The sequence below is a fragment of the Lepisosteus oculatus genome, chromosome 10, assembly GCF_040954835.1.
Source record: "Lepisosteus oculatus isolate fLepOcu1 chromosome 10, fLepOcu1.hap2, whole genome shotgun sequence".
Taxonomy (NCBI): domain Eukaryota; kingdom Metazoa; phylum Chordata; class Actinopteri; order Semionotiformes; family Lepisosteidae; genus Lepisosteus; species Lepisosteus oculatus.
Window position 1 is genome coordinate 7972891 of NC_090705.1, and position 25470 is coordinate 7998360.

Sequence of the window (25470 nt, forward strand, 5' to 3'; positions counted from 1 at the left end):
GATGTTCCCAGTCTTTAAAAATGGGTGTTTTAGAGTTACCTAAAAGTACTAATAATAACTATTGAATTGCATTTATATAGTGCTTTTCATCTCACAGGATCCCAAATCCTTTATATATAGGAAGAGAACCATATCACCCACTACTGAAGTTCAAACTCCATTATGCACCAACAGTCCCCAACTCACTGCAGATCTGGTGGAGGAGTGAGAAATGGCTTCAATTAAACTAAAAGAAAAAGGCCAGATTTCCCAAGGCCAGACTGTGACAGGACACTGGGATTACCATCCCTACTCTTTTGAAAAAAGCCATCAGATCTCACATGATCCGGCAGTCTGAATCGATTAACGATAACTACCAAATGGGCTGTATGGACCAAATGGCTTCCTCTCGGCTGTAACCTTTCCCATGTCCCTACGTCACCTATGAAGGATGACACCTCCTACAGCATAGTGTTCCCAGTCAGGTTATTGGAGAAATTCCAGTCTTGGAAAGTCTATTCCAGAAGAGTCCCAACTTCTGATCCATCTGCTGACTAGGATCAGCCTTCCTTAGCTTCCGAGATCTGCGAAGATCAGGCAACAAGTGTGTAAAACCAACTGGATTGGAGCTGTCCAGGAACAAGGTTGGACATCCTTACGGTAGATGTTCTCCGATGTCCATGACAATGTGGCACTATTTCGCCAACAGCAATTAACACAAGCCAGCCTGCACAAGATGGGGGCAGCTGGGAGAAACGTCTACACTGGTTCATCTGAGTCATAACAAGCAGACTGACATCATCAATTGCTGAATCGGAGCAAAACCCACCAGGGAAAGGACTGGAGACTTCTGAAGTAGGTCCTCCAGGATCAGAGTTTGAGACCTCTACTGTGAAATGCTGAAGTGAAGATGCTTTCGGCAATGCACAAGAGGCATGTACACCCACAATCACACCTCCAATGAGGTTTCTTTTCTCCATAACACAGCACACAGAAGAAAATGCTTGGTGTCCTACTCTATATTATAGTTTTTAGGAATCATGGACCACACCACTTGCTGGGCCATTAACACTTCTTTGGACAGGATGGTCATTCCTAGGGGACACTCAAACATTGTGATAATTATACATGCGAACATGCCTAATGTTCCCTTTTCCAGTTATGACCATTTGTCCACATTCAGCTCAGCACTTGAACTGCAAGGCCCTAAGTCTCTACTTCCCAGATCAAACTGCCCAGGGTTTCTGTCAACCAAGATAAAACAATGTAGGGAAGCAATTAATAAAGCCAACATAATGCATGGATACGCAGAAAAATGTGTGGAATTCAAATGAAATGAGGTCATGTTTAAGCTGCACTATGCTGCAGTGAATCCCATGTAATACACTGCGTGCAGTTTGGGTCACCAAGCCACAGATGAGATTCTCCTGCCACGACAAGCGGCCAGGAAAAAAGTGCAGAGGATAATCACTGGACTAAAATATGTTTGCAAGTTGGCAAGAAGAAGAGGATGGAATTATTCGACCGAAGAAGGAAAATAAAAGGAAATGAAAAAAGGACCCAGGTCCAGCCCCTCAGATGACTTGTCAGAGATGCACTGATAAAAACGAGGAGCTAAAAGAGAGGGTCACAGGAGGGGAGTTGTTGGTTGAACGGTGGTACATAACCATGAAAGGAATGCATTCTGTCGAGGATTCTTGATGAAATGGCTCATTGCCGTTAATAAGTGCCTGAAATTTCTTAAAAAGCGTTCCTAAACAAAAATGCAGGAAAAATGAGTGAAAAATCCAACACACTTCGAATTCTACTCTAATGTTTTTTTGTCATGACACGCAACACATTTAACACCACCATGAAAACCTATTCGAATAAAACACGTCTGTCCTGGAAAATACTGTACATGAATATCTGCTCTTTTCCCCAGTCACACATATAAAAGACATTACAAGCTCCAGTTACTGGTTCCATACTGGTGTACGAGCTCTTTTCGTAAACTAAATAAGATGCCAGAACAAAACTCTTGTTCTCCATAAAACCAGGTGAAGGTGTTCAGGGGGTAAGAAGACATGGGGCGACACTGCAGAGCAGTGGTTAGCCTTGCAGTGCTGGGGCCCTGGGTTCAATTCCTAGGGTGCTATCTGTGTGGAGTCTGTATGTTCTCCCCATCAAGACATACTGGCAGGTCGACTGGGAAAACTGGCCCTGGTGTGCATGTGCGCCTTGCAATGGACTGGAGTCCCATCCTTGCACCTGTTGCTTGCCAGAATAGGGTCCAGTTCCCCTGCGACCCTGAATTGGAAAAAGCAGTTAACAAACGGATGGATGGATAAAATTTCATTCTTTAAAAAAAAAAATCTGTAGTGAACTGCAGTGTCTCAAAACTCAACTGCTGCAGGCTGGGGACGCAGTATGTAACCGCTACACACAAAACTACATAAAAAGTACCTCGTTTAGAGTTACTATAGTATACGGCACGTCATAAAAATCACGCCCTCTCTGTCTCCCACCTCGTCGTCAAAGCTAGGCAGTGTTGCTGCTGTATAAATACTGCCCCGGCTGGTCATTTTCCATTTCGTTGTATGATAGAGAGACATTCGCACCACTCCATTTACAGCGTGTTCGTCACTCCAAGCTTATGGCAAATAAAGCCAGTTTTCTTTCTACAACTGGTGCCCCTTTTACTCTTTAAAAATTCCGCCGAAAAAGAGAAGACGATTTACCAAAACCTTTGGGCCGTTATCTCACGTAAGTAATGCCCGTTTCCGCGTTTGTTTGTGTAAAAAAAAAAGGCTACAGAGACAGCGGCAGGAGAAACATGTTACAACATGGCGATCGTACCTAACAGTGTAGGTGGACGGAGCAGATGCTTTAGCTGTTGCTGGTTGGAATATATCCGATTGGATAGACTAATACCGCGGTTAGTTTTTCTGGTGGTCCTTGAAAAATGAAACAAGGGAACCGGGATATTGGGAAGGTTAAAGGAATGCGAAAGAGCAACAAATTAACGCCGCAAGTGCATCGGTCATGTTGTGTTTCTAGGCTTAAGGTTACTGAGCGCAGGGAATCCGGGTCCTTCTGTCATTTAACAGCAGCTTGAGATACATGGTTATACGTTTTTAAGGGCCTTGGTTACTTTATTGCCACGATTTAAAATATCGTGCTAAACCAGCACGCCTCCTCAAAAAATAGGGAGGTTTTTGAAAATTATAAATACGGTTTTCTGGTTCGTGGCAGTTCTTCCGCTGTCGCCTCCTTCGGTCATGATGTAAATGTCAATCCGGGATCTTGGCTGCCGAGACGCAGCCGGCTGCACTTTCGGCGCAGCCAAGTTTCATAAAATTAGACCCCTTAGAAAAACCCCAAGAGTCTCGATTGGGTGTATTTTAAGGGGAAACTGGAAGATTAATCAACAAAGTTACGGCCCGGAACTGCGTTTGTTTAAAGGAGCGCGGCTTCTTTTTGGGAGCGCGGAGCCTGAAGCTACGGTCTCGCACAAGCATGTGTCCCTGCCAGGAGCACGGTGAACCTGTGACCGTGAGGAGTTTTATTCTTCGCCATAATACGTCGCTTGTGCGATTTTGCCGCCTCGTTCAGCAGAGGCGTGTGACTCTTCATTCTGCGTGGTTTCGGTCACCCGGTGTCCTTCCCTTGCGGAGGTTTCCTGTCGGCGGCGCAGGCCGGTCGGCAGGGAGACCCGCCTCCGCCGAGCGCGTCGGTTATAACCGGGGCGCTGCTGGCGGGGGGTTTAACCCGACCCGGGTTCAAAAACCCTTTCGGTCACCTGCGACTTCCGGTTCCCGTTAAAAAGTTTTCGTGTGTAACTAACCGTGGTCCCATAGTTTGGCGGCGGGGGGGGCAGTTTAACGCCAGGTTATCGGTTAAAGGCAAATGTTCACGGAAGGGGTGTGTGTGTTGGAGATGCAGATAGCGCCCTGGCAGCCACGGTTGCCGCTGCGGTTTGCAGCTGGCGTGGCTTAACCGTGTGACCGATTTGAGTAACGACGGGGAAAGTGCAGACTGCTTCAAATCTCTGTGCTAGAAAGTTGTTTTGTCCCTCACCCCCTCACTTTGTGTCGGGGAAGTTTCCATCAAAGGAAACGGATTATAATTAGAATCGGGGGCGGGGGGGAGCAAGAGGGGATCTTTTAGAAGCGGTTGAGTATCTTTCTGCAACACTTTATCCCCGGGTCTGCAGGTCTTGCGTTTGTCGCCCTGCTTGTCACTTTTGAGGCGAAGTGGGATGAATGTATACAACTGTAACAAGCGCGGCGAAGCAAAAGACTTCTCTCAAGCTGCGTTTTAGCGCTGGCTGCAAATTGAGCGGGACTTTTAAACGAATTCTGGTTTGGACTAGCTTGATCGTGTTCCGGCAGAAGGGGGAAAAAAAACAGCACTGCGTGTACTGTGCAATACTGCGGATTGCATTCATTTCCCTTAGCAAGGGAGAGGACATGAGCAGCACTATGGTCTGCAGGCGGCTTAATTAGCTCTTTTGCATCCAAACGTTATGATTTTTTTTTGGTTCGGGAGCGAAATGGTTAAAGAGGTGTTAAGCGAGGTTTAATTGCGCTAAGTATTAAGGGTTTTACCTAGCAGGATCAAATGAAGGCTTTATTAAAATCGCGTTCCACCACTACAAAGGAGCTCTGTTTGCCACGGGGATCTATGAACAGTAATCCTAAATGAGGTTCATAAAATTCATGCTTCGTTTATTTGGTTGTTATAATAAAGGGACATTAAATTTGCCCAAGCCTGTCAGTGCAATAGCCTGTATTTCTTAATGTTGTTAGCCAGCGTAACTTATTTATTATTTTGGATTTCCCCAAAAGTTAATAGCAATTTCGCCTTTCTGTGCAATTAATTTGTGAGCGTCAGTTTATAGAATTGGTGGTTAAAACGCATAACGTTCGCCATCGGGATTAACTACATTTTAATCGACTCCAAAAATGCTCGTGTCTGTATTTAATCTTTGACTTGCCATTACGTCTTGAAAAATCTTGGGATTTTCATACGGAGGGATTTGAAGTTTTAAAAGTGGTTTAACTTGCAGTGGTCTAACGCAAGCGTGCTTCTGCGTGAGCACGAACAAAGGTTAAAAACTACTTCAAGCAGGTAAGGTGTCCCTCAGGGGGGAAATAATTCATATCGCCCTTTAAACATACAGCTGCGGACAAAATAACACGCACTCCGCCTGAGGAAATGGTCGCAAATGGATGTGAGGTTTGCGCTTTGTCTGAATTGTTGGTGTTGGGTCTGGGCTCATCGTAGAAGAGTGAGGGTGATAAATGTAGGGCTGGCCTCTAGGGGGCAGCACCGTGACGTGTCGCTGTCTTGCGTCCTGGGCTAAGTTATAGACTGAGGCACCTCCTTTGGGTTAGTTTGCGTGTTCCTTCAGTCTGCTGGGGGATCTGTTTGTTGGGTTGTCCGTTTTCTTCCAGTTTTCCAAAGACATGCTGGCTAGTTTAGTTCTCACAAAATTGTCCCCCTTGTGGGCAGCGGACCGGTGTCCTGCTCAGAGTGTAGTACTGCTTTCCGCCCTGTGCTTCAGGGGTAGACTGAGAATTGTCCTGATCCTTACCAGGGAGAAGCGAAGATCTGATGGGCTCATGCCAAAGGCAAAGAGCAAAACAACTGCTCTTGAGATTTAAGATCAAGAATGTTGCACAGAACAGTCTTAAGAAATTCAGTAAGGTAACCTGCCAAGTCAAAGTGCCAGGTTAGCTTCAAATATGGATACGCAATATGCATAGAAAGTAAAATGACCATTGAGGGCCCTTTCCTTGGCCAACTGTATAAAACCCCTAAACTTTAGGTCCCTGTACGTGAACAAATCTGTGTTAATCCTGTCATTTTTGACTGAGTAATGATCTAAATCAAATGTGTTATATCCTGAATAACATTATGGTATCGGATCTCTGTTTCTCACTAATTAATAAGGAATCATGGCAGTTATGTTTTTCTGTAAACCAATTTTCTCCTCTGTTGTCTAAAAAGGCTTAACACAAATGATGCGAGAAAGTATATATGTAATTCACTCAGCCAAACTGTGCGGAATCTTACCCCAAAGCATGGGATACATCTTGAAATGAGGCCTTCATTCAGCAGTGGTTTTGCGGTTGACAAAGAATTGAAATATGGGTCGCTTAGAAATCCAGTCTCATTCATCCTTCTGGAAAAGTGGAGGTTTGTGTTGAGTACCTTTCTGTGTCATATTTTTCTAGCCGTATATTTTCACTTTGTTTGTACCGTCTTGTGCCCGAAGTTTGTCGTCCGAGGCAGCTGCTAACCGTGAAGGTAGTGTGGAAAGCTGTGCTGTAATGGTCATGCTGTTATTTTTATTTCAGATGCAGATTTCAGTTACAGCGGCTGTCGCTCTCTGAAGGACTTGTATTCAAGTCGCATGACTCTGTAGGTTTAGTAGTATTTGCTTATTGAAGTAAGTTTGCTAATGCACTTAAATCGTCTGATTTCATGAAGCGCCAGAAGTTAAATTGTTTGGTATTTCAGTTGCATTGGAAAGACCGATTTATGAATCTGTACAAATAGCTATTCAAACTATCCTATCATTTAAATTTACACAAGAAGAGGAATTGTTCTGACACGCCCCACTTGAGCAATGAAGTTAACCTGGGGACTATGGCCAGTTTGTGAGGGGCGTTGCTCAGAATAAGGTGTTCTGCTCACAGTTGGCAGATGAACCCTGTGCCGTGAGGCACAGGCGTTGTTCTGGGAGGGACTGAGTCACCACGCTGTGCCAGCAGGTACACATGCGAACTTGTTCTCGTACGACAGTAGCTCTCGGTCTGCGTGAAAATGATCTGCGTGCTTGGGAGAGGCGATGTTGGCAGCGGAGAGACGGCTGTAGTCTTTTCTGGGCCAGGCAACATCAGGGATGGAGGCTGAGGGCGATGTGTTTTATTCATTGGTGACTGCGATTTCCCCCTCGACAGATATAATGGAAGATGAGATGAGACGTCCTGACAAGCTTTCTGCTTGCAGTAGAAGTGTGATGAGGGGTGGACTCTCCCTGTAACACAAGAGCACCTTTGGAGCAGATTAGAGGCCAGTCTTATTGCCCGGTGCTGCATTGGCGAATCGCTCGAGCCGACGACTTTTTTTTTTTCCTGGTTTCCTGGCAGAGCCGGTCTGGAAGCATCCGTTTTCCAGCGGCGTGACGCGGTGCGGCGCTTACAATGGTACAACTTCACGGAAACGGCGGTCTGGCTGGGGGCTGCCCTGTCCTTCTGACCCGCGTCCACGTCCGCAGAGCTACCTTGCCAGTGCAGTCCACAGGAGGGCGCCACGGGCGGGCCAGCCTTCGGCAGCTGGCCGCAGCTGCACGGGGGGAGGGGCAGGTGATCCCGCAGCGATCTGTCCAGGGGCTGATCAGGTCTATGTGTCGGCGCTGCCAGACTCGTTCCTGCTCAGGGCCACCATAGCCAGTGCAGTCTTGTCCAGAAAATAGACATGAAAAGAATTTCAGTCTAGAAATGAGAGAATCTGAGTTCTGACATACTGTGTATGCAGCTGTTCATTAGACAATGGCTGAACAGTTCGTCTGTTGCTACGGTAGGAATGCTTTTATTTCCATATTTCTTAAACACGGGCAGAGGGGTGTGAATGGCAGACCTCAAAGATTATTTAGAACTGGAAGAGAACAAGTAGTATTTGAACGCGTCTTAACTAGCCATTTGAGCCTCGGAAAAGTGTACCTTCAAACAGTCCACCATGGACTTTTAAAATGTGTATGATCGGTAAATAAAATCCACTTATTTAAAGAAATCTGCCATGACCGGCAATAGTTGTTTGTGTCCTTCCCCAAGAAGCATCTGGACCTGCACACGAGAAGTGGTGGAACGTTTGGAGTTATGGAGCTTATCTGGTGATCAAAAACCTCATAGTGTGTAATTTTGAATGCGTTGATTGTATGGAGCCTCGATGTTATATAAACATCTGTTTAACCTCTATACAACAATAATAATTCATTATTGGCGAAGAGCGAGAAAAGCTTTCACGGTATATCTCGTGGCTTTGGATGGAATCTAAAAAATGACCCAAGTGTCCGCAAGTAATTTAGACTTAAACTGCGATTGCAGTTCCTGTGGTTGTTTGAAAGGCTTTCAACGAAATCGTATTGGAGCTGCCCTTCAGAGATGTTTTACAAGGTCCTCTCTTTAATAATGGACAGTGCTCCTTGCTCTTAACCCAATATAGTCTTTGAAAAGCAATATGTGGGCTCCAAGGCCAACAGGATCTTTATTTTTGACATGGGGGTTTGTGCAAGCTTTAATGCAAAAGTTTTACTCTTTCCAAGTTGCTCTGTCCCCTCCCCGTGCGGGACCCGTGTCCAGTTGCTCTGTCCCCTCCCCGTGTGGGACTTGTGTCCAGTTGTGGTCTGACCGTTACTGTTGTCTTTCTCAGGGCGCACTCTCTGTGCAGGTGTACAACAGTTACCCAGAAGGCCTAGGAGCAGCCCTCTACAGAGAGCAGTTTGACTTCAACGCTGAGCCACCTTGGGATCCCAGCTGATAGTGGGAGAGGTCCATCTCCTGACTTGTCCATGTGAGTAGAGACTTCTTTATATTGGGGAAACCGGCAGGAATTCCCTGTGGAGCATACAGTAGAAGTGACACTGAAGGACACGATTCTGTGTGCTTTAGTATTTTACACCGTTCACTTTGACTCTTTTGACAAGTATGTGTATACAAGCTTTCTATAGGATATTTGTGGCTTAGATATTCCGTGCACTTTTATTGCACACAGTATTTTCTGCTCGCTCACCTAGATAGTCATTTGGTAGAGTGAAAATTTGTTACGTGGGCCTGATGAGAGGACTGTTAAATGGTCCACGTCAGTGAGAAATGCCTCCGCAGTTTTTTTTTTGTTCTTGCTGGGGTATTGCACGTTCCTGTGGCAGACTCTGAGCTGTTAACCGAGCTGCTGTGTGGAAGGGGTGAGAAGTATGGTCTGGAAGCATAAATCTCCAGTCAGGTGACCAGGACTAAAAGCAGCTGCAAAGAGCTGGGGAACTGGTCCAGCAGACCTGAGTGCACAAATGGCTCTCCGAGTGGTCAAAAGCCACTCGAAAGACCCCACTCGAGCGCAGGACAGCACAAGAGCCGTGACCAGTGACCTGAACAAGGCCTGTTGTTACTAAGATCGAGCACTGTTATGCTTTTTGGCACAGCCAGCTGTGGCGTTCCCTGACATGGTGTTATGTAACTTTATCACGTGTGCAGATCTTAACCCACAGCCCCCAGTTTTATATTTGGCTAATTCTCCAATTAGCTAAGGTCTCTAAAAGACGGACCCTTTATGGGCTATTGCCACTGGGGATTAATAGTAGTGGTTGCTAGTAATTGGTATTGAAGAAGATGGGCGACAATGGGTTTTACATCCATTGTTTTAACAGCGCCTGCTAAGTCGAAGTGGCTGCCAATGTGTTTTTTGCCTGGGGATTTTCATTTGTTCCACTTCGAAGGGGGCTCTGCCCTCTAGGAAAGTTGTGAACAAAGGCATACAAGCAGCCTTGTGTGTCCGTGAGTCGGAAAACATTCCGTTTTCTTCCCTTTGGGTAACTAGGGTGTATGCCTTCCGAAGGCGAACGCTGTTATGTGCACAAAGATTTCTAAAACCGTCGTAACTCGTTTTTGTTGCGAATGGAAAGAAAAGAGAATAAAAATGAAGACGCAAAAACAAATGTAGCCGTTGGCCGTTATGAAGAGCTGTAGCAGAACGGCAAAGCTGAAAGATGTTGGAAAGAGTGCAAGACTTAAGTTTACCTACCATTGTACAACTCTCGGTGGCTCGGTTTTAATAAGTGCCTTTTGAATTTTTTGTCCAATAACCTTCAATTGTTTGGCGTCCCAGAATTGCTCTGCAGAATATTGGGGAGTAGATCATGTTCGTCAGTCCAATACTGATTTTTAGAGCTCCGGATTAAGTCTGTAACATCTCCGACATCGACAGCTTGCAGGTTTGTTCGGTGTTGAATTAATTTCTGTAGAACATCCTTAAATCTCTCAATCAGTTTTTCGTTAGAAGTGACTGCTGTACATTGTCATTCTCCTTTTCAGTCTGTTTATTTTTATTAAATATTTGCCTTCAAAATGTCCCCCCCCATACAAGTGGTAATTCAGATTGCCCCAAAGGCAGGCAGGCGGCACATCCTGCCCATGTGACATCATAAGCTTATTGCAGAATTCTGGTTAGAGCAAGAGTGTAATCACACCCTTGTGTTTGTCAGTACAGCCTGTTTCATTTGTGATGTTTAATCTATTCAGCAGCGCCAGTCATTCTGTTTCTTGTTTTTGCAGTTTGTTGCATATTTTTTAAGGATCCCAACTCAAGGCTCAGTGACCCGATTTGCTAGTCAACTTGGTTTATGATTGTCGGCTTTGCGGAATACGGCTGAGATGAAAGGTTTTGTCGATGAACCAAACTACACTATTGACCTTTTGGAGGACGGCACGACGCTTGGAGATGTCATCGATAACCATATTTGTGAGCAGGCTCTGGTAAGGATCGCGTGGAAAATGTTTTTCAAAAGGGGGGATCCAAGTTCTAAAAATGTGTAAGCTGTTTTGTTTTTTAAGTGGCGATCAAGTTCTTTAATCCTGTGTGTTCTTGTTGCCTGATCTTTCTCCTCAGACAAGAAAACTATTTAAAAAGTATTTCACAGCAGATTTAGTAGTTATGGATGTGCGATTTGGTTGAGGAATTTGAAAGGACCCACCACACACATTTTAATTAGAGATGCAAAATCACTTCACTTAGTGCCGTATGGAGCAGTTAGCTCAAATTGAATTTCAGTGACTGCTCTGCTCAGACATGATCACTTGATCTGCCTGCAACCCCTTTATGCCTTGAACTCTTCTTCAAGAGAAATGCTTCTTAGTAGTACAGTTTTCTACGGAGTCTTTCACCCTCTAGTAATGTTGAATTTTGCTACTGCAAAACAAATGTTCAGTCTGATATGTGCTAATTGCTTATATGAATATGTGCTCTTGGCAGCAGGTACTATGGTCAGTGTTGGTAGACACTTTACCGGCTTTGCATAGTTGGGCTGTGTAGTTTGTGCCTGTTCATGGCAGAATTGCTCCAGTATTAACACGTTTGTTGGGAATCGTTGGTGTGATACAATCCTCACATCTGGAATTGGACTGAGATGCTCCAGGACATTTGTGTTCTTATCTTGTAGCTCCTGCGTGTCTTGGGCATTGCAGTCATGGTCATTTTCCGGTTGAAAAATGGACCATGAAATTGTGAATTTATTCAGATGCTCCTTATCCTTCATTCCTTGCTGGTGGAGCATCCTGATGCCACTTACATGCTTGGCACTGGGGATAGACTGGTTGACTTGTGCCAAATGCCATGCTTCCCATTCAGATCGAAAATATTCCAACATACTGCCCATTGTCACCATAGCTTAATCCCTTTAGAATCAATTGTGAAATTCAAAATCTAAACTCCCATTTGGTAGTGTGGTCGCCACAAGCTCAGATGGTAACCATGCTGAAACGCCTGGAGGTGATTTAATTTTGAAAGGCACTGTAACCTCGGCACGAAGCCCCATTCCTTCTACTTGAGCTGAACAGGTTTGTCACCCTGATCTGTACCTGAGAAGGAGGCATAGCAGATCTCATCCTAGTCTAGCTTTCACTTCAAGATCTTCCAATTACAGGCACGAAACCCGCTTGCAGATCATGGCCTGACATCTTGGCTTTAACTGAAAATGCGGGTAGTCTGTATAAATGCTTGGTTGTAGTTCAAGACAAATGTTCGTCTGGGCTTTTTATTTAACTCGTAACTTCAGTCAGTCCTGGGTGTCGGAAATACCCGAGTTCAAGGTTACCACTCCCAGCAGCTCCAGCGCACAGACCCTTTTGAGCAGCTGCTCCCCAAGGTGCTCGCTGTCGTTCCTGGCTTTCGGAGCCGGCCTCGGTCCAGGGCGTGGCCAGAAGCACAACTGCATCGATGGCAATTCAGAATCCCGTTTGACCTTTTGCTTTCAGCTCTTAAACGTGATCGATATCCTTCAAATGGAAAACTGAAATCACTGCACCTGTGATGAAGAGCTCAACTGGAGCAAAAGCCAGCAGAAGGTGTTCAAGCAGAATCAGGGCTGGGACAACTGCTCTAATTTAATGCTTTTTGTGTGTGTTTTTTTGTACTTTTATAAAAATAAAAAAAACAATGCACATTTTATATATATTTAAACACACTGTATACTTGGCAGGCCAGCTCATTGTACGAAAGGATTTAACGTTAACATCAAAGGTGTTGTCTGTTTTAAATCCTTTGCAGGTAGACTGATCTGCTTGTCCTTTGTCCTCAGGCTGAAAAGAATGCCTTTTTTGTGGCCGACCTTGGGGACATAGTGAAGAAATATACCCTGTGGCAGAACGTCATGACGCAGATCAAGCCCTTCTACGCTGTGAAGTTTAACAACAGCCAGGCTGTCATTGAGATCCTGGCAGCGCTCGGGGCCGGCTTCGCCTGCACCAACAAGGTGATCGATTTCGCGGGCTAGCCGCCACTGCGCTGCCGGTTTCGGCTCTCCACCAGCAGCGCGTTCGTGAGGAAGGCTAATGCGTTTCTTAAATGGTTCGCTCGTCGGCCTTGAGGCACAGGATCTGATATAGGTCAAAGGTGTCTTGTGGTACCTTGATGTGGTCTTCCCATGTAATTTAACACCAGTCAGGTTCGTTTTAGCACCTCTTCTGTGCTCGGTGTTTTAGTGGCGGGGAGTCTGCAGTCTGCCGTTTTTGACTTGAGCTCCGAATCCAGCGACGTGTAGGCATCAAATTGACACGCTGCATTTAAAACTTAAATCCAATAACGATTAAGTGTCAGCAGTCCAGTTGGGTTTACGGGCTCCTCTAATTTTGATTTAGTGCATGCTCGGTTTAAAACCTTCAAAGAATGCATCATAAGATCTGAAGCCCATCATGTACAGTCTATGTAAAAGTCCTCTGAAAACCACATAGCATTTAGTTATTTTACTAATTTACAGCTTGCAGTGACTTTCTGTGACCATGACAACCAATTATGACTGCAGCTTTTTCATACAATTCTTTAACTTAGTGGAATGCAGCTATCACTTTTGGGGTTGAGTTAAAATGCATTCTATTAAAGATGTTTATTTAAGGTTTAGGTGAAATAGCGGTGGGTTATATTCTCACCTTTTTAACACTCATTTTCCTGGATCTTCGGAATGGTGAAGAAAAATCGACTGATGTTCTGCTGCAGAATGAAGTGGAAACGTTCTTTCTTTTGACACAAAAAGATGGTAGCCCTCTATAGCATGATCTGATGAAAGACCCTTAGCTCTTAAAAGTCCTATATTTATCCAAAATTTGGATTATAATATTTATTTTTGATGCGATGATTATTTAATGGGAGCTCTTTCCCCTAGAAAGACTCTGCCACCTAGTGGCTAAATGTATACCTGTTCTACTGTTTCTCTGAGGGACCCATTTTGTCCATGACAGGCTTGTGAAGCTCACATACTGTAGGTAGCTGGGTCAGCATGCATAGGCTGCAGAGAAACAGGTACAGGTTTATTCTATTGCTGAAAGAGAAGAGACGACGTTTCTGCTGTGGAGCCTTCTTCAGAAAAAATGGTGTCTCTTTCCTTTCAGCAATGGAATAAACCTGTACCTGTTCCATGACAGGCCTATACTGGAGTGTACCTGTTATTCTGAAGGAAATGACACTTTCTGATTTTGTATTATTGATTTATGGACCTGCATCCAAGTGCATCAATAGGCTGGCATTTTTGCTAGAAGCCTACTATGGAGTCTGGGATTGAAAACAAAGGTATTGGCATGTCGAAGGTGTTTTGCATGCTCAGTGTATTTTTCCCCTTTTCAGAGTGAAGTCGCACTTGTGCTGAGCTGCGGCGTTGCTCCAGAGAACATTCTCTTCACTAGTTTGTGTAAACAGCTGTCCCATGTCACAAATGCTGCTAAGAATGGTATAGATATCCTAGTGTGTGACAACGAGACGGAACTTCGGAAGATCGCACGTTGTCATCCAAATGCCAGGTAAGCATCTTTGGGCTTTCCGACATCATGCGCTGCATGAAAGCATTTTCACCCTGAACTGTGCAGACATGCATGCCTGTCATCATGCACCGAGATAAAGTCCTATATTAATTCAAAGAGTGGATTTCTGCTGAAAGCAGTGCTTGAGTTAGTAATTAGCTTGCTTTGTCATTGTCTACATGAAATAAATTCAAGTAGGGAGCTGCATCGGCATGTGTAGGCTGCAAAGGAACAAGTACAGATTTATTCCATCCTGAAAAGAGAAGGCTCCACAGCCAAAACATTTTCTTTTTTGCATGGAATAAACCTGTACTTGTTCCTTGACATGCATTTTGTAGCTGGCATGTGGACCCTTGTTATTCCAGAAAGAATGCAATTGATGCACGGCTGATTTTTTTAAAAATCAAATGGATTCAGCTTTTGAAAAGAAGTGGTGTGGTAGTGTTGTTTTCCCACAGCCCCCGTGCCCGCAGGTGTGGCTGCTAGGCTCTAATGGCTAGTTTTGTCTCCCGTACAGGCTGAGTGTTGTGTAGGTCCTGTGGCTGGAGCACAATGAAGCAGGAGCATCGCCAACCTAAACCCCCCCCTTCTGCTTGTGACAGTCTGCAGGCTATGCTGTAATCCCAGTGTGCCACAATCACCTTGTCCTTCTCTTAGGCTTCTGCTGCAAATCGCCACGGAGACCCACAGCGAAGGGGAGGAGATGAGCATGGCCTTTGGCTCCACACTCAAGAACTGTAGGCACCTCCTGGAAAGCGCTAAGGAAAGGGGCGTTCAGGTGGTGGGGGTGAAGTGAGTAGATGTTTCTAACCTCGCCGTTCACATCTTGAAGCACTGGGTCCTTTGCTCTTGTTAGGTTTCAGGCTGTAGGATGCCATTCAGTCCTCCTTATAGTCCACAGCCTTCCTGTCTGGCCCATTTGGTTGCTAGTCGATGAGTGATCAGAGGTTCTCCTCGTTCAAACATTTCTCTGCAGGAACCCAGGGCAGCTTGCAACACGAGTTGATTTGAGATTCTTTGTGACTGGAAGAAACTACGCCCCTGCCACTTTCCTCGATTAGTGTCTAGGTTTTTTTTTGTGTGAAGATTGCCTTTGTAGGACTGTGTTTATTCTCTGTAAGCCAGAACACCTGTAATGAAATGGCAGCTGTGAGGGTGTTCTTTCCCAGTAATTATTCTGACTCCCATCTTCTCTCTGTTCAGATTTCACATTTCAAGCTCTTGCAAGGATATGCGGGCCTACACCCATGCTCTGTCTGATGCTCGCTGCGTCTTTGATATGGGGGTAAGTGGGGACGAAAAGAGCACTGCAGATTCAGGATGGATTTTTCATTTACCTAGGGTAACATGCTGTGAGAATTAATTCTCACTCGTTTTTTCCTATAACATTTTATTTTGAAAGTGCATACCATTTTAAAGAAACGCTCATACAGTCAGTTATACAATGAATAGTTTTTCACCAGTAGGGGGCAAGTACCCCGAAGTATTACACAGTGTAAACAGTGGTAATCCTTTTCTAATTTGACCGGTTTCTTATTTCAGGAGGAGTTTGGCTTTAACATGAACATTTTGGATATTGGTGGTGGCTTTTGTGGGTCAGAGGCACAGCTGGAAGAGGTAAGTCTGTTGGCAAATGGCAGACCAATGTACACAGCTCGACAATTCAAACGGCAGTGTTGCACATTGCTGCTAATGTTAATGTACATTCGGCTATATTTCACCCCTCTAAAAATAGTCTTTACAAAAAATGGACAGCTGTGTGGAGATGTTGAGAGCTCTTTACCTGGGATTACAGGGCTGTGTGCTCAACTCCTGCTGTACCCTGGCAGGTTACTTCACTCCTGTTTCTCCAGTAGAGCATCCTGCTGTAGCAACAGCTCTCCAGTGTAAACGGAGTACTTGCAAAGTGACATGTTTGTTTGTTTTTTTTATTCTGTGCAGATATATCGCAGTATGAGGCCATTGCTGGATGTGTATTTCCCACCAGAGTCCGGGGTGTCTGTTATTGCTGAACCTGGGAGTTACTATGTCGCTTCTTCATTCACTCTGGCTGTCAATATTATTGCCAAAAAAGTGGTTGCAAGGGATCAGTATGATCATCCTCTAGGTAATTGCTTTTTCCCCAAATTGCAAACATGGTAGCATGACATCGGAGATCAATATGCTTTTTGATTTCATTATAATTTCAGGACATTAGAGCCCGTAATCTACATTTTTGTCTGCCTGATGAATTACAGGTTTGTATTTCTTGGGGAAAATTTGAGTGTTTCACATATTCCCTCTCTTTGCCTTTTCCAGACGTCGAACCTTCCCTGAATGACGAGCCAGCATTTGTGTATTATATGAATGATGGAGTGTATGGATCTTTTGCAAGCAAACTCTTGGAAAAGGCGATTGCTGCTCCTTCAGTTCATAAGGTAGATGGAGCACTTAAGATTTTCTGTGGCAGAAGTAACGTGTAAAAAGAAAATGCTACTGTACCTTTTTTAAAGAAATGTATATTGTGAAAAGACAGCTCTGTCAACTCCAAGGACCTTTCCACCAATGGCTTTCCCAGTATTTGCTCTTACCCCAAGGAAAATTGAATTTTTAATTGCTTTAAAATATATATATATTTTTTTTTTAATTTCCTGTGTGTAACTTTGTTTGCATTTTCTGGTTACTTGATTGGTGCACATTGTCCACTGTGAATGTCCTTCTCTTTACCTACATGTTGCATCCTAAGTGTATCGCCTGGGGGTGCTTTTTTGTAATGCCAAGTCCCAATTTACAGTTCACACTATAGTTTACACCTGCACATGAGGTCTGAGCTAGCAGGTGGATAAATCTTGCGAGGTGGCGTAAAGGCTGAAATAATTTGACTTTATTTTTTAATGATTTGCAGAAATCCAGCAAGGAAGAGCCAGTGTTTGCCAGCAGCCTATGGGGCCCCTCCTGCGATGGTCTGGATCAGGTTGTTGAGCACTGCCTGTTGCCCGAGCTCGAAGTTGGAGACTGGGTGATTTTCAACAACATGGGGGCTAACGCAATGGGGGGACAGTCCGTCGGCGACTTCCAAAAGCCCCCCATTTACTATCTGATCTCTGCATGCGATTGGTAAGGTTTCAGTCTGCGAAGTCCTTTTGTTCTTTAAAGCTGGAGTACATTTAGACGTACGTTTCGATTGATCTCTGGCTTATGGCTTCTGACTTTTGTCAAAAAAGCCTGTGGTTCTTTCTAGTCCCTTTACTTTCAGCACCTAAACAGTTGCATGAGTGATTTTTAGAAAGCCAGTTTGTGTTGTGGGGGGGCTGGCTCGCAATGGGCCACCAAGCTCGAGCCTGGAGTGAACAAAGCTTTTGGCACTTGTGGGAGTATGCTCATCTGTTTTGGCTCAGCGCACTGGACATGCTCCAGACACCCCCGAGATCAATTTGAATGTTTAATGTTTTCACCACAGGTACGAGATGCAAGATGCTGGAGTTACCCTGGAAAGCGCAATGAAGAATTTCTTGGCGATTCCTTCTTGCTTCCAGTTGGGCCAAGAAGACCGCATTTCTGCCCCAGCTTAGTGCAGAGGAGCCAAGTTGCCCGAGCTGGTCTTCTGCTGGTCTGCTTTGGTCAACATTCCAAGGTGGAAAGAAACCATGGACATGACTTGTGAAGAAATGAGTGTTACCTGAGACCAGGCATATAGGGTCTTAGTTTTTGATTGCTCTGCCATTGCAGAAAAAGTAACAAACTCTTCCCTCCCTCCCCCCCCCCCCAACCCCACCCCAGCCACTTCGCCCACATCAGTAAAATATGCAACAAAATGGATGACTTGGTAGAGATGGAATCCCACTGCTGGGTTTCCTGCTCAATTAAAGTTTACATATGTGTTCATTTTTTTTAATTTAATTTTTATATAATATTATATATACAGATTATCTGTTGCCAGTCTTGTAAGTCTGCAGTTGTCTGTAGAAAACCAGATTGATTTCAAGAAAAATGTCAAGTAATGCATTGACTATGTAAATTTGTGCTTTTTGCTCTGTAGCGTAGTGGGGGAAAAAAAGTGAAACATTACTTTGTGGTATGATGACCTGACCCTACCCACTTAGAATTGCAATAAACCATTGTGTAGGTCCGGTTACTTCGTCACGTCGAGCTAAACGGGTTGTACAGCATATACAGGCAGACTTTAGCTCCATTTATTAGATGTAGGGTCCCTTTACAGTATGGCTGTAGTGACACTTGGCAGTGTTACAGAAAAGTATTTTCTTTACAGGTGAATTTTTACTCCTCACAGCTCTAGGTGTGATTTGCCATCCTAATCTCGAGGTGCACCGTTTTGTTTTGTTTTAATCTTGCACCCAGGGCTTTTCCAGGCTTTTTTTTTAAAAGCCATCTAACTGCACAATGATCACTCTTTGATGGTTTTAGAATTGTTTAGTCTCTGGAGAGCATGGTAGTTCTTTCCGGTTCATGCTGTCCTCAAGCCCAGGATGCAAGCAGAGATTTGGGGTTTTAGAGTTGTGCTGAAAGCAATAGACCAGACTTCTGCAATTAAGGGCTTTCATTTGCAGGAAGGATCCTATTTTTCAATGGGTGCATCCCCAGCAGAAATTTAGGATGGTATCCTGGCTTGAACACTGTGTGCGTTCGATTATGGGAGAAAGGACCTTTCACAATGCTTTAGCTACCAAGAGCAGCCACAGACTGCCCTCATGGTAGATTGTCATTAAAGTTCCTTTCAGCTGGGAATTTGTCTGAATATCACGAGTTGTAATGACCCACTTTTTGCAATTCTGTATCTGTATGAACAGATGCACTGTAATGCAAAATACAACTTTCTCCAAAGCACTAATGGACCATTGCCCATTCTTGATTGTAAAATTGTGCTTGTAAGGTAAATAATTTAATACACCTTCTTTGACTGAATAATTGTGTACTGTTTTTTTTTTCCCCACAACCATCACCTCTTTAGCATGGTACCATCTATTAAAATCATACACTTAACTTCGCCCATCCAGGGTGCATTAAATTAATATTCTTTTTTTGAACTCTGGGAGGAAACTGGAGCACCTGGAGGAGACCCATGAGAAGGGGGAGAACATGCAAACTCCACTAAAATAGCATCCCAGGTCCAGAATTGCATTTTGCCACTGAGCTGACCATGTACTTAAATGTTTTTCTGTGCTCTTGGATCATATCGCAGCAAATGTTTGCCAAATCATTACACGGAGAAATTACATAAGCATTAAGACTTGAAAGCCAAAATCCTCCCTATACTACACAATGCAACAATGACCTAAAAGCTCTGTAAAAAGAGCATGCTTTTTTAATTGAAACTGTCTTCGTACTTGTAGGATAGATGTCCTTCCTCTCTAGTTACTTCCCTCTGCTTCGGTGAAAGATGTGTTAAGAGTGACAAGCCTGTGCCCCCTTCTGAAGGCCATGGCTACCTCAGCCTTGTGTGTACTTGGGTGTAAGTACTGATCCTTGGGTTAATCCCTGAGAGCAGGAAAGCCTGAAGAAATATTACTATTACTTGGGAAGCTACAAGAAGCCTCTGGGCCAGCAGCAAGCTGGGGTCAGCAGTTCTACATGTTCATGTAACTAAAAGTGCAATTGTGTTAATGGGCCTTAGGGCATTCGATTTTTTTTTTTAATTTAGTGTTCAAGAACCACTCCTGAAAAAGTATGTTGCTGTCTCATTTCCCTGTATAAAGGTTTATTGGAAATGTGCAGCACTAATAATAACTATTATTATACAGTATATCATTATGCTTATATAGCTCTTTTCTGGACACTCCACTCAAAGTGCTTTACTGGTGAGGGTGCCGGTGTAGTGTAAGAATCTGCCTTCAGGGGCAGAAATAATTGCCCCCTCCCCAGAGGTGCTACTGGTTCAGCAATACAGAAGCCCATGCTGATTTAACTACAAAACAAGATACAAAAATGTACATTGACCTTACCTTCCCTTTGTCTGGGATAAAGAGGAGAACTCACGTTTGTCTTCTGCGAACCGATGGTGCTTATCTGCTAAGAACGATTTCAGCTCTATTTTCTAAACAACTTGATTGTCCATCCAAATGGGTGAAACGTTGTCTTTGGCATCAGCTTACAAAACGAATAACTCTCGACCTAAAATGAGTCCAACTTAAAAACCAACAATAGTCCTAACTGTGCAACAATACATATTCACCCATCTCACTTGGACCATATTACACTATCTTTACACCAATCCGATAGCTTCATCTGGAAAACAGTCACCTAACTGTGTTTAATACACCAACTGTGCAGGAAAGAAAATATTTCTTGAATATATTTTTCTTCACCATTGGCATTTTAACATAAGCCATTTCCCTTCGGGATCACTAGTCTTATTTTAAAACACTACTCTGAAGTTAGCACTTGAAAATGGGAGGGGTCACCATGGAGAAGATGAGCTTTCCTTTGAACTGCAGTATAATACAGCTCTTTAGGCTGTTCCTGTGGTCGGCCAATTATTTTATTAACCACATTAACAATTCTGCCCAATTTCCCCTTAACCCTCAATCCACCACACCACACACCAACAATTAAGGATTCTCTCAATGCATCTTTATTGAAGTATTATCTGCTCTACCATCTTTCCCGAGATGTAGGCAGATTTATAAAAAAAACTGGAGATTCCAGTCTTGTGTTTTTTTATAGACTGTCCTGAACTGTAAGGGGCTCAGTATGGGGACAACTTCATACAGTAACTCTGTTAAGCCATGTGACCACTAGTCACACTACCCATTCCCACGTTCTCAAGATGGGCCATGTGACTTGAAATTCCACACACATGGCTTGAGGCTTTCGAGTGGCTCAGTTGTTAAACAAAGCTATTTGGAGATCAGGTTGGGGCTCCTTTGGCCAGAGATTGCCGGCATGAATCTGGGGTGTGAGCTGGCTTTCAGTTACTGTAACATGATGTAGCCTTTTTTGACCTGAAATAATGCTCAAACCCCCACCACAACACCAGGTTCTTCCAGCAGAAGGGATCACAAGGCAGCTCGTCTGAGAACAGCAGCTGGCCTGGGTCCCCACCTGACCCCTACCGGTCTTCACATCAACACCACTGTGGTGTGTCTCTGCAACGTCATCTTCTGGCGTTGTGTAGCAACGAGACACTCCCGCCCACACCAACACACCAGGACCTCCCTTTGAATCCCGGAGAGGTGTGGTGCCTTGTGGTCTCCAAGAAACAGATGCTGGACTCTACTTGTCAGGTTGGAAATTGTTAGCTATGAACATTGAAGGCGGCAGGCAACGGCACGCTGCCTTAGTCCAGCCTCAAGCGTGCCAATAACATGAAACCGCTGTTCTTTATGAGGCATAGGGCTTCCTTTGTGTGTTTTTCTTGATTTTTATCAGGCTTGACAGTCAATTCAGTTCAAAATATTCAATTCAAATGTGTTCATCCCCCAGGGAGCAGTTTAAGACTGCTCACCTCAACACCCCTCTCACTAATGAGGGGATTTAGTGCTTCAGCTCAAGTGTAGGAGGGACGGTCATGAATAGAGAATTAATCAAGGTGGTGCAGTGGAGTGAGAGAAGGTGTCTGTGGGCCAGGATGTGGGCTTAAGACAAGATGAGATGGGTGTGAGGAGTCAGGACTCCAAGCACACACCCTGGGGATGAGCGAGAGTGGGGCGTTCCACGAGGAAACTGAGCCTGCCAGCAATGATAGATAAGAGAGCAATCCAGGGAGAGACATCTAGTCTGGGCCTGGACTAGAGCAAGGTGGAAACTGGCCAACAGCAGGCACCAGCGCTGGAGGAGAGAGGCAGTGCACCTTCGCAACAGCTCGTGATGAAGAGAAGCTGCAGGCAGACAGACAGAGGGAGGGAGGTACTTTGAGAGGGAAAGCGAGAGAGAGAGACAGCTGGGCGTCAGTGTCTGGCTCAGCGTGAGGTATTCCAGGGAAAAGCCAAAGGTGTAAAACCGATTGAGAGTGTGAGGAGTTTTGCTTGGTGCGAGAGGAAGAAAATGGCTGAGAGGTGTAAAAGGATGGCTCTACGCCTGAAAATGGAACCAACTGTTCCGATCTTGGAAGGGAACACGGGGCTTAGAGAAAGCAGCAGCTCTGGGAAAACAGTAAGTGAAAATAAAAGCTGCAGTCCAGCACCAGGACACTAACAAAAGTCAAAAAGTCATGTGACAAGGGTAGCGTGTGTCATGGAATGTGTGGTTACAATAGGCCGAGGGATAGCACTGTCACATGTGCTATCACATTTAAGTTTTAAATTTACAGGCAGGACAGCACTACCTCGGCTTTGGAGACCTGGATTTGATTCCTGGGGGTGCTATCTGTGTGGAGTTTGTAGGTTTTCTCCATGTTCGTGTGAGTTTCCTCGGGGGTGCTCTGCCAAACACATTTAATCACGACCCAATATCTGTATGGTTTCTAAAAAAACATACACCCTAACAGGGCGAAGATTCTTTTGACGCTCAATATATAAGATTTGTTTTCTGGCTTTTTTCTTGCTATCAGAACACCTCAAGACAAGGGCTGCAAGGGCTTATTTTATTCATCTTTCCCTGGATTTCTGTTTCAGAACACAGACTGCTGGTGATGTTTTGACAAACAGAGCATTCGCGTCTCACGATATCAGTGTACTGGTGCATCAGGAGAAGGGCACTGAGAGATTAAAAGCAGGCCCAATGACACTTAAGGGATGATCCCTCTGATTACAGAGAACTCCTGGAACCGCTGCTTTCGTTTGTGAAGATGAACGTGCATCATATCCCTGACGGTTTTGTGGGGAGCAGCTCGCAAGCCTGTCTTGTGAGGAAAAGCAGTCTTGCAAATTTGAAACACTACTGAATGCGTTTAAAGAGATTCGGACGAGCCAAAAAACAACACAAATAGCTATGGTTATTGCCTTCAGTTCTGGAAAGGCGAACTCCAGACACGATTTCCTGTTGGAACGGACGGCGTAGCCAAGCCCCCAGAAGCCAAGCTGTGACCTGCTGCAGTTTCATGAGTGCTGTCTGCCACGCAAACTGCAGCTTCGCACATACAGAAGAGGGCTGACTGGATTCACTGCCTGCCTCCAGCTCCAGTCTGTCACAGGGATAATACGTGGCTGTTTTTTAACCGGAGCCTCTGGGCTCAGCAGGCCTTCCCTGTCAGCTGATATGCTTAGTGGAATTGGACTACACAGGGACATGCGGTATGTGACTGCATTTTTGACCTTTGCTTTCTGTGTCAAGGGGCGTCTCTGGCTGATTGTTCTGCCCGGTGAAAAGGGATGCAGTCATTCACAATGATGTCACCAGGCAGGTGTTGCGAACTTGTTCAGGAAAGCTGTGAAGAACACTTATCTGCACAATTCACTGACCCCACTAGGGACACAGAGAAGACCACAGGACAGAAAAGAACTTTCACCCAGTTTTGTTTCAAGCTGGGGACAAATGTTGAATGCATACAGGTGGTATGGTTGTCTTTGCCATGAAAATGGCTAATAAAAATATGATTTGTTTAATGCTGTGGATTGCAGTTGGCAGATATTTCCTGTTGTGAAAGATTGCTGAAATGCAGAGATTAAAGAACAATAACAGAAAGTCATGTACTCTAAAATGTCCACGTTCCATAGACTTTACAATAACAGGTTTTCTGGAAAGTCACAGAGACATATGTACAGTGGGGAAACAGCTGAACAGGATATGAAAGTGAGACATAGAACAATTTTGATTTTTGAACTTGGAAACTGGCCTGAAACATCTTGAGTAGAAGTAAATGCATTTAATGCTTGATCAAAAGATTCTTTTCACCAAAAGGAACACTGACGCAATCATACTTGTGATGTCTTGTTTTAAAATGACTCAGAACAAGAAGAATTCAATACGACAGCAGTAACCAGTACTACATTTGGCCATAACTAAATTCATGAACATGCTTTGGTTGTTGAGAATCGCCTCAGTCGAACTTCAGTCTCATCCCTGAGTGGGATTCTTTTCCTCGAAAGTGGGATGGATTATCGATTATAATTTTAACACAGTTGGAGAAACTCCTAAGTGTTGTACAATATCACTCACAACAGAAGCAAAAAGGAATTCAATTCAATGAATGAAAAATTGACTTTGTAAGACCATTACACATTTAAAGCTTTAGATGTCTAACCAGATAGTTAAACAAGACTTTACTATTCCAGACTATCTACTAGGTTCTTACTTACAGAAAGTTTCGCATGGAACAGCGCCAACACACAAGACCAAGGTGACAAAGTGAAACGGCAGTGGCGTAGAGCCATTAAGTGTTGGTCACTGGAGGTGCCGAACCCTGCTATGACCCATTCTGGAGGAGTCTCGTACCCTCAGGGCACTTCATGCTGGGAACGCTGGGATGAGCTCTCGCCCGACGAGCCATCAGACTGCAGTGTGGGCTTGCACACTTCCCCTGCACACAGAACAAGGAGGGCTGTCTCCCCCTGACTGGCCACAGGAAGAGCTCTGACGCCGGGCCATCCAGGCCATTGAAATGTGAAATGATAAAAGGATCCCAATAACGACTCTCACAACGGGTGGCTCAGTGACGCTGTGGTTAGCATTGCTGCCTTGTAGTGTTGGGGCACTGGATTCAAGTCTGGTCCTGGAGTGCTCTCTGTGTGGAGTTTGTGCATTCTTCCTGTGTTCATGTGGGATACATAAAGCAGAAAGCAGATGTATGGACTTTCAGAACATGAATAAATATAATGATTGCAGACCCATTCAATGAAACCTCAGGAGACTAGAGATAAAAAAGCAACTGATATGAGCTTTAGTTGTCCACATGTAATCCATACTGACTGTCCAGTCTTCTTGCTCTTAGACGTAACTTCTCAAAATAAAAAAAACAAGTCAGAGCAGGAACCTTCTCAAGAACGGTGCCTGTCGAGATTCATCCCCAATTTGGTCATTTTAATGGACTTAGCGGTGCTATTCCCGAGTGGTTTTAAATTTGGCAATGCAATTCACCCGACAGCCGTCTGTAGGCACATGGGGCTTAAATCTGAAATAAAAATATAATTTGAAAATAAGATAGATAAAAACACAGAAATAGATTTCAGCAATGATAGTGTTCACTGTGAATTTCAGCCTTCAGTGCAGCTGTACAGCTTGTGTATTCGTCCTTGAACAGTGTAATCCAAAAGCAACCGTTCGGAATGCCGTGCCAATCAGCTTTAACACTACGAGAGTGGGTGCTGACAAGGAAACATCCTGCAACTTTTTCAAGGCAGTGACTTTGTGCAGAGCATGCATAGTAGACATCTCAATAATGCCTAGCCCGGTTATTTGAATTCAGACTTTTTTTTTTAACAGGTTCTTTAGAGTGCACATTTCTGCTTCCTTTTTAACCAAGTATACATCTTTAGAGAAGCCCAGTGCCACCATCTAGAGTTGCTGTAAGGATAACAGATTTGCAAAGCTACTTAAGAGACTGTCACGGTGTTCAACGCAAGATACACTT

General features: G+C 44.4%; 1 protein-coding gene across 1 annotated transcript; it reads left to right on the forward strand.

Moving 5' to 3' along the window:
• The first annotated feature begins 2540 nt into the window (after positions 1-2540).
• azin1b (antizyme inhibitor 1b) lies at positions 2541-18932 on the forward strand. Its single transcript, XM_006636113.3, has 12 exons — positions 2541-2724; positions 8401-8541; positions 10296-10496; positions 12317-12490; positions 13855-14027; positions 14685-14819; positions 15231-15312; positions 15570-15644; positions 15969-16134; positions 16326-16444; positions 16912-17123; positions 17467-18932. Exons 3-12 carry the CDS (start codon positions 10395-10397, stop codon positions 17576-17578), a joined length of 1350 nt encoding a protein of 449 aa, XP_006636176.2. The 5' UTR covers positions 2541-2724; positions 8401-8541; positions 10296-10394; the 3' UTR covers positions 17579-18932.
• The last annotated feature ends 6538 nt before the right edge of the window (positions 18933-25470 follow it).